This window comes from Taudactylus pleione, unplaced genomic scaffold (assembly GCF_031769625.1).
Source record: "Taudactylus pleione unplaced genomic scaffold, aTauple2 ptg000006l, whole genome shotgun sequence".
NCBI classification, from domain to species: Eukaryota; Metazoa; Chordata; class Amphibia; order Anura; family Myobatrachidae; genus Taudactylus; species Taudactylus pleione.
This window is the reverse complement of record NW_028284409.1, coordinates 2,935,626-2,949,591: the sequence shown is the minus strand read 5'-3', so window position 1 is coordinate 2,949,591 and position 13,966 is coordinate 2,935,626. Positions and strand designations below refer to the sequence as shown.

General features: G+C 45.0%; 1 protein-coding gene across 7 annotated transcripts in view; it reads right to left on the bottom strand.

Moving 5' to 3' along the window:
- The window catches only part of PTPRK (protein tyrosine phosphatase receptor type K), a 437,401-nt gene that overhangs the window by 35,016 nt on the left and 388,419 nt on the right, over window positions 1-13,966 (bottom strand). For 4 of the 7 annotated variants that reach the window (XM_088452079.1, XM_088452101.1, XM_088452086.1 and 1 more), the window contains 4 exons: window positions 6,155-6,339; window positions 5,363-5,450; window positions 1,448-1,524; window positions 1,215-1,232 (listed from right to left, as the gene is read on the bottom strand). In XM_088452079.1, coding sequence (XP_088308205.1) covers window positions 1,215-1,232; window positions 1,448-1,524; window positions 5,363-5,450; window positions 6,155-6,339 — 368 coding nt within the window. The remainder of the gene's footprint in view (window positions 1-1,214; window positions 1,233-1,447; window positions 1,525-5,362; window positions 5,451-6,154; window positions 6,340-13,966) is intronic. The other 3 variants (XM_088452092.1, XM_088452097.1, XM_088452103.1) reach the window with 1 other exon arrangement.

Here is a 13,966-nt window from a genome sequence, read left to right as displayed (position 1 = left end):
ACAAAGTTACCTGAGATTATAGATTAGTCTTTTATAAACCTGGTCCCCATGGCCCACTCACAGTCCAGGTACTAACGATAGCCATCCATGAACACCGGTTTGATTTACCAACCTGTGCTGAAGAACGGATATCCCTAATCTCTGGACTGTAAGTTGGCCATGAGGTTCGGGTTTGGGAAACACTGTTCTAGATCAACGTGTGTCCATGCCTTATTCTGCCCAAAAACAGCTATACAGGGCTATGTACACTAAGGTTTTAAAAATAAAAAATCTATAATATGACTGTTTGCAAAAGGTGTGGCTGTCTTATGACGAACTTAATTATTCGATGACTGCCAGAATTTAAATTTCCTAGTGCATATCTCCTCCTGCTTTTAGACATGTCAGCTTTGTTAAGCAGCTCAAATTAGTTCAGGGCCAGATAATTAAAATCATATATGCCATTTATGCAATAAAATCCTTTTAGAATTTTTGCTCATAATCTGCACTGTATGGAGGCAAGTTGCGTAACAGTCCAAATGTAGAAAATAAGACTGTTACATCTGAAATGAAGAGATTAAGCACTACCCCCTGAAATGCAGGAGGCTCATTTAAAACAGTGGGAAAGAAATGTTCATGATTTGATTTTATTTTTAACACAGCCTCCATAAATGAGACATTTTTGGGTTTCAGTAGAGATGACACCTGCTATATTTCTAATCTCCTAGATTCATTTTCTATTTGTCTACCTTTGAAATTGCTGCCATAGAGACAGACGTGTTAAGGGAGAAAGGACTGAGCACATAAAGTAACCTAACTGGAAAATGTAACTAGAGACAGAAAAGCAAATTATACAAAATCTAAACCTACAAAAATAATGCAATTACAGAGTCAAAACATTTTACAAAAACAGTATATTACTTAACAAAAGTAAAAAAAAAAAACTAAAAGTATGGAGCAGCCAAACACTGAAAATATTAGAAATAAAAATGAGCATGGAATGTTTACTATTGGGATATGTTACAATATATCTGCTATATAGTATTAAAAAAACAAAACAAAAAAACACAACAGAATGAAATGAAAAAGTAACACAAATTATACAAATATAATCAGGTGAAGCATGCACAAATGTCAGGTAATAAGCATTAATAGGAATTAGAAAGTAATTGGGAACAATATCTATGTTAAAAGTTTATTGTAGGGTTCTGTTATTCACATATAGTGGTACTTACATCCCTGTACAGCCAAATCTACAGCCCAAACCAAAGTCAGGTGTGAAAGAAAGCACAACAATGTCAATGTCAGTGAGTACTAAGACTTAGAACAAGGAAAGTGTACAGTTCTCTTCTTTTAAATACTTGCAATCAACTGCTTAAGCATGACATGCGAAAAAAAACACTTGCATACAAAAAGCGGAGAGGTCAAGGCATGCAAGGAAAGAAGACAGACTGAGCAGCTCACTTACATCAATGTAATTTGCGTTTATGTAGTCTGAGGAGGGGTCATCTTCCACTGGCTGCAGGATAACCCGCGAGTGATCATCTTGTGAGAGAACAAAATTATGTTTACGTTCACAGGCACATTTTCTGAAATAGCTGGCAACATGGCATTACAATGTTCTATAGATTTCAAAGCAAATTACTACCAATGATGTAAACCTTTTAAACACTGCGACAACGGCAGGTCCGTAACTAGGGTGGCTCGACATGTGCCATGGCACAGGGCACCACAGGGCAGGGGGCGCTGTTTGAGCATGTCAATTTTGTGTTTATAATCATTCTCACTTGTAGCTTCCTCTTCTTTTATCCCTGGCCTCCCCTATCTCTGGTCTGTCTGAATCCCACTCCATCTGGCCACCTCCCCAAGCACCTTCAGTCACAACCTCTTTTATTTAAACATACATTTGAAAATACTGTCATACTCAAACCCATCACCTCTCACATGGCAGTCAGACACCTTACACATGGAGCTATCTGCACCACAATTTCTGATGGCAGCGCTTGAGGCTGCCATCAGAAATTGTGTATATTTTGGATTTGCATCCATGTCCCTATTTGAAAAACAGGGGGGGAAGGGCGCCAATGCTCTTTTTAGCCCAGGGCATCAAAAAGTCTAGTTATGGCTCTGGACGGCATATGATTGTGGTCATGGACTGCCAAACTGTTTACTAAAAGTTGTATTACACTATATGCATCATTGAGGAAAAATATGTTGTCACTTTGAAAAGCGCTGACCACATTGTTTAAAAAGTATCCATCAAAAACTGCATGAGATGAAGCCTACCACAAGGGAAAACTGGACAGACAACAAGGACACTCTGTAGTGAAAAGTGCACAATAACATTTTAATTGTGCAATCATTTATATAGAGTGTATAAAACTACAAAATCATGAAAATATGGATTTAAGCTTTTTAAATTCTGTTGTGGAGCCAATGTTACAAAATTAAACTTCAAGGTAAAAAACCCAATTTTGTTTTTAATTAATATCCTCAAATTACTAGAGATATGTGGAATCTGAAAATAACATTCAGACTCAATAGCTTCTCTGTAGCTGATAATGGTTTCTAGAGTGAATTAGTAGTCAGGACAACATTACTAAGCTGACTCCAAGGTCTGTTCAAGTGAATGATTCAGATATAGGGAAATTATACTAATGCCACCTTTTTCCCCTTATTAGACAGAGGTCATCCAAATCCTGATTCAGATCAGTAAGTGTGTTTAAAACAATCTTAGTATATACTGTATCTACATCATGAGACAGCAGGTTATCTCCATACATACTGTAGGTGAGTTTAATATCAAGACATTTTCTCCACCGTTATGAATTAATGAAAAATGAGCTTAATGCATTTAGACAAACATAAAAAACACAATAATTTGTAAACACTATATTTCTCAGTTAATAGACAGTAATGTTTAATAAGTATTATGGGCGTTTGTTCCTCTTTTACACCTTGGTAATCAATTTGGAATTACAGAGTGTGCAAGTTTATGGTTCATCTAAGAGAGTCTTAACCAGCTAGGCTATACTTGGTGATCTCTCGGTTTATTAACTCGCAAAGCTTAGTTCCAGCTAAATTATCATTTATAATCTAATGTAAGAAGTATTTGTGCCTCTTCCCACTTGATTAAGAGAATGCCACAGTTTAGCATTAAGTTCACTCATGCTTACCTCATAGCCACTATGTGGTGCTAAGCTTAGAATATGAGTTTTATGTACTACACTGCGCTGCCATAGTACAGCACATTTTGAGCAATATAGCTCAGTGCGCCAGAACAGGCAGAACCTCTGTAAAGACATCCATCACAAGGGAACAACATGCAGTCTAGCAATAAGCACCGCATTTCACACATGCATTGAGTCTTAGATTAACAATAAAACAGCAAAAGTGAACACTTGTTAAAAAATAATAATGAAAATATAACATGCAAATAACAAATATCCTCTGTTTAAAGCTGTACTGCCAACCGCAATTCACTTCATAATTAACTTCACTGTAAAAGTAACAGAGGAGCTACCAGGGCTTGGGTAAAGAAAGTGGCCAGCAGCATTACCAACTTCTCCTAAATTGTATTGCAGCTTTAAAGCAATTGCTCTATTTACCTTTATGGCCTTTTACACCAATTAGGTGAACCTAAGTGGTTGTTTGTTCAACATGTGACTCTGTAGAAATAACTATTGCCCTGCACGATAGTTTGCTAGTTGCAACTCAGTGTACAGTATGGCACTAACAATGAGGAGACACTATTAACAGCCACTATCAAATTGACTAGCTCTGGCACTTTACCCAAGACAACACACTATGCGACTCTGCCAGCAGCTAAATGAAACTGCCCCATTGTAAGAGAAGTTACTAACTAGTAACAATATATACACACTACTAGTTGTTTTACTTTAAGTGCATTTGGACTAAGCAGTCAATCCTCTTTATTTTCCAACAGATTGAAGCCTAAGAGCAGCCTTACATTATGCAAATAGTGAGGAGAATAACAAAAATCTGCAAAACTATAGGTTATTAAATCAGTGATCAGCAACCTAATACAGTTCAGGGGCCTCTAACCTTCAATAGGGCCACACGTTGGGGCATATGTAGTGTTTGGGTGGGGGGCATACGTAGTGTTAGGGGTGAGAGCAACAAAAGAGCAATTTGCTAATAGAATAAACCATGCTTCAATGCAGGGGGTACAAATGTATTTACTTCTTGCATGCACGGAAACCACTGTCTGCTTTTGTATGTAAGGAATACTGTTTTTACAATGAAATTTAGAATTACTCTAAACTATAAAACTCTCTGCACATTTTTTTCAAATTGCCCCACCTGCAGTACAACATGGTTTTACCAAGTTCCAAATGTGTTGCTTATTTGCTGCTAACTCTGCACATGCTCCATAATCTATGTGATAAGTTAAAACAATATATTTAGGAAGGAGGAACTCATCTGTTATAACATATCAGGCATTTTATAAAAGTGTTACAAGCTAGAACAAACAAAGGAGACAATATAGCAGGAAGAAGCTGGGAGCCACAAGGCTTGGATGGTCACATGCAGCACTAGGTCCTCCTGTTGCCCATCAATGGCTTAAACTACAAAGCAATATCACAACTAAGAACAAGAGAGGCTGATCAAAGAGGAACCTAGAATGTTTGAGCAAATATTATATCCTACTACAATTTTAAACACTAATGTAAATATGCTGCAAACATTTTCCCAAAACTGATCAGCAATGCAATAATCACTGGACTGGTCACCAAACAAGCTGAGATACAGAAATTTGCTGCACTACATCAGCATATTTGGAAACATGTACTGTAGTAAACCTTTTTAAAAAGCATATTTCATTCATTAGTTCATTCTTGTGGCTCAGGAATAATAAAGGACATTTATTCAGGTTTATTTCAATAAAAATAAAATAAAAAATAGCCAAACTTATTGAAACCTAACTGAAATGTTTTCAACACATAAGGACCTATTTATCATTGAATATTTTGTGGGATATTCCCCAAAAACAGCCAGGTACCCACAAATATTAAGGATCCCCCAGATGTACTATGGAGAAATCGCAGGCATTGTATAGCATGGGAGGAGCACCGATGACACAATCGCACTATTATACCCTCGCACTACCCACTTAGCCGCGCCACTCCCCCCAAACCTTCATTCTGCGTGGGCAGCCGGAAAGTATGCTGCATGCATAACACTCAACACTTTTCTTTTAACACAAGTAAAAAAATTGCCCCATACTTATGGCAAGATCTTTAAGAAACATGATTTTAACAAATTGCATTCGCAGTAAATAACACTTTATTAAACGAAGTCTAACAGATGTTCTGTTAAGTCTAGATTCCAGGTTGTGAAGGATAATACAACTAAGACTTACAAGCTATGATATTTCCATATCTGTTCTTCGTCCGGTTTTGATCTTTCTTAGCAACGTCCCATGATGCAGACTGACCCTCAAAGAAACTCTGCAACATAAAAAATATACATAAAATCCACAATGAGCCACAATGCATTAAAGAATTACATTAAGTCTGATAAAACAATTCAGTATTAAGTCATAGGGGCCTATTCATCAACACTAGTAAAAAAATAAGTGTCGGCACCATTCATCAAGTTCCAAAAAAGCATTTTTTTTTGGAACTTGATTGTGTAATTGAGCTGGCGTTCAGTCTCCGATAGTCTTCACATGCTGCTGTTAACACGCCAGCCACAGCAGAGGGATCTATTAAGATCGGACACCGGGGGGGTGGCAGATTGGACACCTGCTCGGTGGAGAGGGGGGCCAGATCGGCCACCAAAGGGCACGGGGGGACTTAGATGGTGAAAGACAATGGGGAATAGAGAGGTGAGAGACATGCAGCAGTGAGGAAATCCTTGTGGACACCTCAGCTGCAGGGGAAATGTCTCACTTTTCCCCACAAAGCTGACTGCACAAATAGAGCAGCTTTTCAGGAGTGATACTTTTGTTAGTGAGGCATGATGAATGCCTCCAAAAGATTTTTTAAACTTGCAGCAAGTTTAAAACATAATTATCACTAGTGATAATCATGTCATGGTGCATAGGCCCCCTAGGGTGATAATACAACATCTGTGGGTGCTGATTATAAAGTAGCAGTTTAGACTCTCTATTCTTTGAGTGCTGATGGTAGTTGTCTGTTGCTGGACTTACCTCATACTCTTCCTTGAATCCATAGCTGTCAGAAGTCTTCATAAGATTAATATGTTGGAGTAGATCAGCTACCCTGATGGCTGGGTGAAGCTGTCCTGTCTGATATGGAGATTCAGTTCCCTCGCACAAATAACGAGGGACATCCAATAGACGGCTGGACTCTGCTGTTGCAGTGTGGTTTTCATCTATCAACACAGGAAGAACATGGACACTTTGGACATAGGAAAATTATAGTAGATTTCAACTTTCACATATACAGTATATTTTTGATATAAGCATAAAATATTATTAAAAAAAACACCAGTAAAATGCACATACAGTGACTTGCAAATGTATTAAACCCCCAAAACATTCTACAGATTTGTCCGTTTTAGAAATTACACAGATTGTTCCAGAGAGTATTTTTATTGCGTGCCAGTAGGCTCTTAAAGTAATTTTTTAAACCCATAATTAAAAAAATGCTGATTGAATCAGTATTCAACCCCTGTGTTGTGGTAACTTCAAGTATGCACAGGTTGAAGATATTACCCTAACCACTGGTATTCAATTAGCATTACCCAAGTCTGGGCTTGCTGCAGGGGCCCGGGCCCGCGCCACCCCCCTCCCTCTTACCACACAGCAGCACAGAACATGCTGCTGTGTGCTGGGCTGCAGTGGGAGACTCCTATGCCTGCGGGGGGGAGGGAGGAGTGATGACACTGATCGCATAGCCCCCCTGGCTTTGCGCCGGGCTGAGGGGCTCACAATGCCCCCCCCCCCAAGCACGCACTACAAAAATGTTTGTTTGTTTTTTATCCTAAGGGGGCGAGGCCACACCTCCCTTGATTGGGTCACGCCCTCTTCCCCGTGCCCTGCTCTCAATGCCCCTGAACATAAGATAACGTTATAGACGTGTATTTTTCTCAACATTCATAATGTATTGAAAATTTAGACATGGTTGTAATGTGAACACTGATGAAATGTCGATATGATTAGAATGACCGCAAAACAGTAACGGTGGTGCAGCGGCTTCACTTACCTGCACCAGCCATGTCTTTCACATGCCGCCATTTCATATGTCGACATTGTGCACATGCTGACATTCTGCAAATGTCAACATAACAACTATCGACATTGTGGTGTTCACATTTTAACTGGGTATGTGGCTGTGAACAAGGTGACTGCATGCCAACATGCTTAAGCTAGGAAGTAGCTACAAAATAATATGCAAGCATTCAGATATCCCATTGAGCACTGTTGGATCAATTGTGGGGAAATGGAAGATGCGTCATACCCATCCAGGCATCTCCTAGACAAGACCATCCCTCAATAGGCAGTGTTAGAGCAAGAAAGAAACTTGTGAACATAGAGATCAAATATCACTTTGAAGCAGCTACAGATTTCAGTGGCAAAGACCGGAGTGAAGGAGCATTAGTAAACCATATTAAGAGTTCTGCATAAAAGTGGCCTTTATAGGAAGGTGGCTAGAAAACAAGAGATATGGTAAAAATGTACCTTTGTTATCTCTGTTTCTACGAGGTCCATAGGGTCCACAGGGTTGACCTTGGGGTATAGCTGGATCTGGATCCACGGGCACCACACAGTTAAAGCTATTGCTGCTCCCAGGATGCACTGGGTCCATCCTCCTCTATACACCGCCCCAGCCACAGGCCCATCAGTTGGTAAGTAGCCAAGGCCGGAGGAGAAAAAAGAAACGGAGAGAAGGAAGACTGAAACAAACAAGAACCATACTCACAGAAAGGGAGAACCGGTGACCAGCCACATAGCCCATATGAAGCCAGATGTGTCAGGGCGAGCGCCCTGTGGACCCTATGGATCTCTTAGAAACAGATAACAAAAGGTAAGTTCTTACCATATCTCTTGTTTTCTACTTCAGGTTCCATAGGGAGTCCACAGAGTTGACCTTGGGGATGTCCCAAAGCAATACAACTAAGGGCGGGGACGCTCCTGTGCTGAAAGGAGAATCCGGCGCCTGAAGGATGCATCCTGAGAGGTGAAGGTGTCAAATGCATAGAACCTTAGAAAAGTCTGTATGGAAGACCAGGTGGCCGCCTTACACAGCTGAACAGCTGAGGCGCCACGGCCAGCAGCCCACGAGGGACCCACAGACCGAGTGGAACGAGCCTTAACAGAGGCCGGAACAGGTAAACCCTCCTGTGAATAAGCCTCACAAATAACCAAACGAAGCCAACGGACCAAAGTTTGTTAGTTGGCAGGCCAACCCCTCTTGTGAAAACCAAAGAGGACGAACAAAGTATCAGGTTTCCGAATGGAACTAGTCCAGTCCACATAAACTTTGAGAGCACGCACAACATCTAAGGAAGCCTCACCAGCCGAGAGATCAGGTGACTGAAATGCCGGCACAACTATTTCCTGATTAATGTGGAACTTCGCCCACCTTAGGAAGAAAACCCGGACGGGTGCCAAGCACTGTCCTGTCCTGGTGAAAAATCAGAAAAGGAGAACGGCAAGAAAGCGTGCCCAATTCTGACATTCTTCTGGCCGAAGCGATCGCCAGGAGAAAAACAGTCTTAACTGTAATCCACTTGAGTTCCACCGACTCAAGAGGCTCAAATGGAGGACCCTACAAGGCCCGAAGCATCTGCCAAAACCCAAGGAGCCACTGGTGGAACAAAGGGAGGCTGAATCCTGAGAACACCCTGGAAAAAGGTGCGGACATCAGGCAGAGTAGCGATCTTACGCTGGAACCACACAGAAGGTGCAGACACATGAACTTTCAAAGAAGCAAGGCGTAAACCTAGGTCCAATCCAGACTGAAGGAACGCCAAAATCCTAGAAACACGAAACACTTAAGGATCGTAGTTTCTGGACTCACACCATTGAAAATAAGTATGCCACACTTTGTGGTAAATCCTGGCAGAAGCAGGCTTGCGCGCCTGTAGCATTGTGCTGATGACTGAGCTGGAAAAACCCAGGGACTTTAAGATGTATGTCTCAAGAGCCATGCCATCAAAGACAGACGACCCAGATCCGGGTAAAGGCAGGGCCCCTGAGACAACAGGTCCCAACATTGAGGCAGTAGAAACGGAACATTGATGGATAGGCCCCGAAGATCGAAGTGCCAGGAACGCCTGGGCCAAGCCGGAGCCACCAGCAGAAGTGTGCCGCCGTCCTGTTTGAATTTCCGAAGGACCCGAGACAACAGCGACAATCAGAGGGAATAGTTACGCCAGCTGAAATGTCCATTTCACTGACAGCACGTCCACCAGGCTTGCGCCGGCGTCTCTTGTCCTGTACACAAGCAGTTTGTGATTGTGACGGGAGGCCATGAGGTCCACCTCCGGCAGTCCCCACCTGTCCACGAGTACTTGAAATACCTCTGGGTGAAGGGACCATTCCCCAGGATGCACGTCGTGATGACTGAGGAAGTCCGCCTCCCAATTGAGGACTCCTGGAATGAAGACTGCCGAGATGGCTGGACAGGATGCGCGACACTACCGACACTGCTACTCGACTGAGAGTCCCCCACTGACTGTTGATGTACGCCACTGTGGTGGCCTTGTTGGACTGAACTTGCACTTCCTTTCCTTGAAGAGCATGACCGGACAACTGGAATGCCCTGTACATGGCCCGATGTTCCAGAATATTGATGGGAAGAACTGCTTCTTCCGCCATCCAATGGCCCTGACGTGAAAGTGGACCCGACACTGCCCCTCAACCCCAGAGACTGGCATCTGTCTTGAGCAGAACCCAGTCCGGGATCCAAAAGGGGCGGCCTTTGGTGAGATGAAATGTCTGAAGCCACCAAGCCAGTGACAGGCGCACCTCCGGAGACAACACCAGCATCTGAGTCCTGATCCGGTGTGGTAACCCTTTCCATTTGGATAGAATCAGCCCCTGCAGGGGCCTTGAATGAAACTGGGCATACTCCACCATGTCGAATGTTGAGACCATGGACTCCAGAACTCTCATTGCCGCGTGAAACAACACCTGGGAACTCTTTAGACAACTGCTCACTCAAAGTTGTAGAGAGGAAACCTTTTCCGAAGTCAGAAAGATCCTTTGCTGATGAGAATCTAGAAGGGCTCCCAAATGAACGATCCTCTGTGACGGAATGAGGGAGGACTTCTTCCATGTTATCAGCCACCCGTGCGCTTGCAGACAAGTGATCGTTAGGTGCAGATGTTGCAGAAGTATCTCCGGTGAGCCTGCCAGTAAAAGGAGGTCGTCTAGATATGGCAGATGGGCAGCCATAACTTTGGGGAACACCCTTGGAGCTGTGAAAAGACCAAAGGGCAGAGCCTGAAACTGAAAGTGAAGTTGGCGTATAGCAAACCTCAGATACCACTGGTGTGAAGGGGCTATAGGAACATGGAGGTAGGCTTCCTGGATGTCCAGGGAGACCATATAATCCCCCAGTTCCATAGCCAGGATGATGGAATGCAAAGTTTCCATCCTGAAAGTGGGCACTCTGAGGAACTTGTTCAATGATTTCAGGTTGAGAATAGGCTGATGAGACCCATTGGGTTTCGGAACAGAAAGAAAGAGGAGTAGTAACCCGTCCCGTGTTGAGAAAGCGGAACGGGAACAACAACCCTTGCTTTCAGCAAGGACTCTATGGCTTCCTCATCTGCAAGGCCTTGGTCTTGTGTCCTGAGAAAGACTCGCGCAGAAGAACTGTTGGGGAGGTCTGTGACGGAAGGACAGGGCGTACCTGAGAGACCACTTCTCGTACCCAAGCATACGTGGGAGTATTGCACCAACACTGGGTTGAATTGAAGATGATCACTCTGGGATCCCCCAGAGAGAGGCCCATCCCATCAGGCTGAAGGCTTATTGTTTGGCTTGGAAGCAGGATGTCTAGTGCTCCAGGCCTGCTTCTTTGGTTTAGGGGCAGCCTTGTTTGACGACTGCCTGGGGAAGGACTGACCCTTGGACTTACTCTGAGTCAGAAAGGACTAAAAGGCTGAGGTCCTAGCCTTAGAAGGCACAGCTGCTGACGGCAGAAATGCCGACTTAGATTTTGCCAAGGTATCAACAATTTTGTCCAGGTCAGGACCGAACAAAATCTCCCGAATTAAAGGATAAGGCCTCCAGGCCCTTCTTGGAATCCGCATCTACTCTCCAAGAACGAAGCCACAAAGACCAGCGGAGCAGACACTGCTGCTGCCGAAACCCTGGAAGTCAGAAGACTGGCATCCAAAGACATTTCCCCATTATAGGAAGTGGCATCCCTCATCTGTCCAACTAACGCTCTCTGAACCTCCGGAGCATCCTCAGGAAAAGTATCGTCCAGTACATTGGTATAGCTCTCAATGGCTTTAGCCACCCAAGAGATGGCCATGGATGGATGGGCCACCGCCCCAGAGAGCAAGTAAATGGATTTTAAACAAGTCTCCACTTTTCTATCCGTGGGATCCTTTAGGGATGAAATGGACGGCATAGGCAAGGTGGCAATTTTAATCAAGCGAGTAACGTGAGAATCCACCGCAGGTGGGGTTTCCCACTTTTTGCAATGACTGGCAGGAAACGAGTAACTGGATGCTAACCGTTTTTGCGGCTGGAACCTCTTACTAGGCAACTGCCAGGCCTCCGCCATATGATCAGGCAGCTGGTCAGAGAGGAAAACAGCCGAAGTCACTTTTTCCTGTTTAAAATTTGGTACTTGGACTTAGGGGCCGGGGCATCATCCTCTATATCTAGAATGGACCGCACCGCCCGCACATTAATGGAAGATTTTGGCTCTACTTCTGGGGCAGGGGAATCCGAATCAGAGTTCTCATGCAATTCTCCCTCATCCGAGGACGCCTCTGAGTCTGATAGCTGCGCAGACTGGGATGACATAACCGTGTTTTTTGACGCCTTGTCACTATGCAACATGGTTTGAAAGGCGAAAGACGAGGCTGCCAAACTTTGGACTGTTTTGGAGAACACATCCACCCAAGGTGGTTGTCCCATTTGCGGGAGACCCTGGAAGGGGACTGCTGCGTCATTTGAGGAGACTGAAGATACATTGGGAACCCCGCATATGGATGAACAAGTCTGAGGCCCAGGGGTAGACTGCAATAATTACACCCGGAGAAGGGGGGATGGCTGGTTTGGGTAACCCCCTATGAGGGGAGAGCAGTCGGGACCGCCAGAATGTCCGCGATGGAAGCCAGCACCTGAGAAAACACCGCCTAAGGGGGATCCTGTCCCGAAGTTTGAGGGTTAGAGGGACCAGGTATCTGACTGCACCTTACACACAAGGCCATCCTGTGATAAATCCTCCATATTCCCCCCTGCTGTGCAGCGCCTTCAGGAGAGCAGAGTGGGATCCGTAGAGCGCTCAACTTCCTCATCAGACACGATAAAAAGATATATGAATAACCAAATATATATAGCAATACAATAGGGAAGCTCAGAAAGTACTCCTGGCGCGCCCACAAGTATGCAGCACACAAGTCCGCAAATATGGCATCATGTAGCACACCACAGTATGTGACCAACCTCACAAATACATGAATTTATACAAGATCCTTGAGAAGCCCTTCCCACACACCTGCCGGGGCTGTAGGGGAAGGAAAGGGATAGTTATAGACTGACGGTAAGGAGAAATAAAGCCCAGACAGCACTAGCAAAAGTCACATACAATGCAGAAAGTCAATACTCACTGCACCTTGTCACTACAATCAACCGCCCAGATTCAGTGTCTGGGAGGGCTATAGCGCTGTGTACACTGACCTTTAGCCGGGGAGAGGTACACAGAGGGACCGACCGCACACTACCTGCGAGATCTGCGCTGCACACCAGAGTAAAGATGGCCGCCGGAGTCCTCAGAGGAGGAGTGGCCGCAGGAGGAAGCAGCTCAGCGTCTCTAGACCTAAGCGGAAAGGCGCACTGAGGTGAGGGGAGGAGCCGCTAAACAGGGAAGGCTGCCTCTCCTGGCTAGCGATTAACCCCCGGATTGCTGGCTCCCGGTGCCGCATAACACCCTGGTGGTCCAGTGGTCCCGCGGGGCATGCCTCCGGAGAGGGGGAGCCCGCCGCTACTTGCTAGCGTCTCTGGTCTGTCCCCAGAGACCGGAGGCATGCGACTGCATATGGTACACGCGGGTCACCACAAGCAGTGACCCGCGGCTTACCTGATCCCCGGTGCTATGGCAGCAGTCGAGGGAAAGCCCAGAGCCCGTGCTAGTACAGACTCTGGGGTCCTGCCGCGATCCCCAGAACTGTACTGGCGTCACGGCGCCAGCAGGGTGAAGGAGCAGCAGCTTGGACGTCCAATAGACAGTCTGATGCTGCCGCTGTGAAGAGACCCTAAAAAAAATATATAAGAAACTCTAAAAATAAGCTTAGGGGCTGCTAAGCAGCTCCCCTGCGCTAGGGTGACCCGACTCTGGCCGGGCACCAACTAAAACTGATGGGCCTGTGGCTGGGGAGGATGGACCCAGTGCATCCTGGGAGCAGCAAAAGCTTTAACTGCGTGGTGCCCGTGGATCCAGATCCAGCTATACCCCAAGGTCAACCCTGTGGACCCCTATGGAACCTGAAGTAGAAAGAAATTACTGAAAAACCACAACAAAACATGTCTGGAAATTGCCATAAAACATCAGTGACCCACAGGGCCGGATTAAGGCTTGTGGGGGACCCAGGGCAACTAAGTTGCGGGGGCCCCCTTCAAGCCACACAGAGCCGAGCCCAGCCCAGCCCCCAGTAGCAGTCCCCCCTCAACAGTAGTCCCCCCAGGAGTACCCCTAGTAGTAATCACCCTCTATGCTGTGTCCCCCAGTAGTGGTCGCAGCAGTGTGCATAGCCCCCAGTAGTATCCCCAGCAGTGCCCCTAGTAGTACCCCCAGCAGTGTCCCTAGTA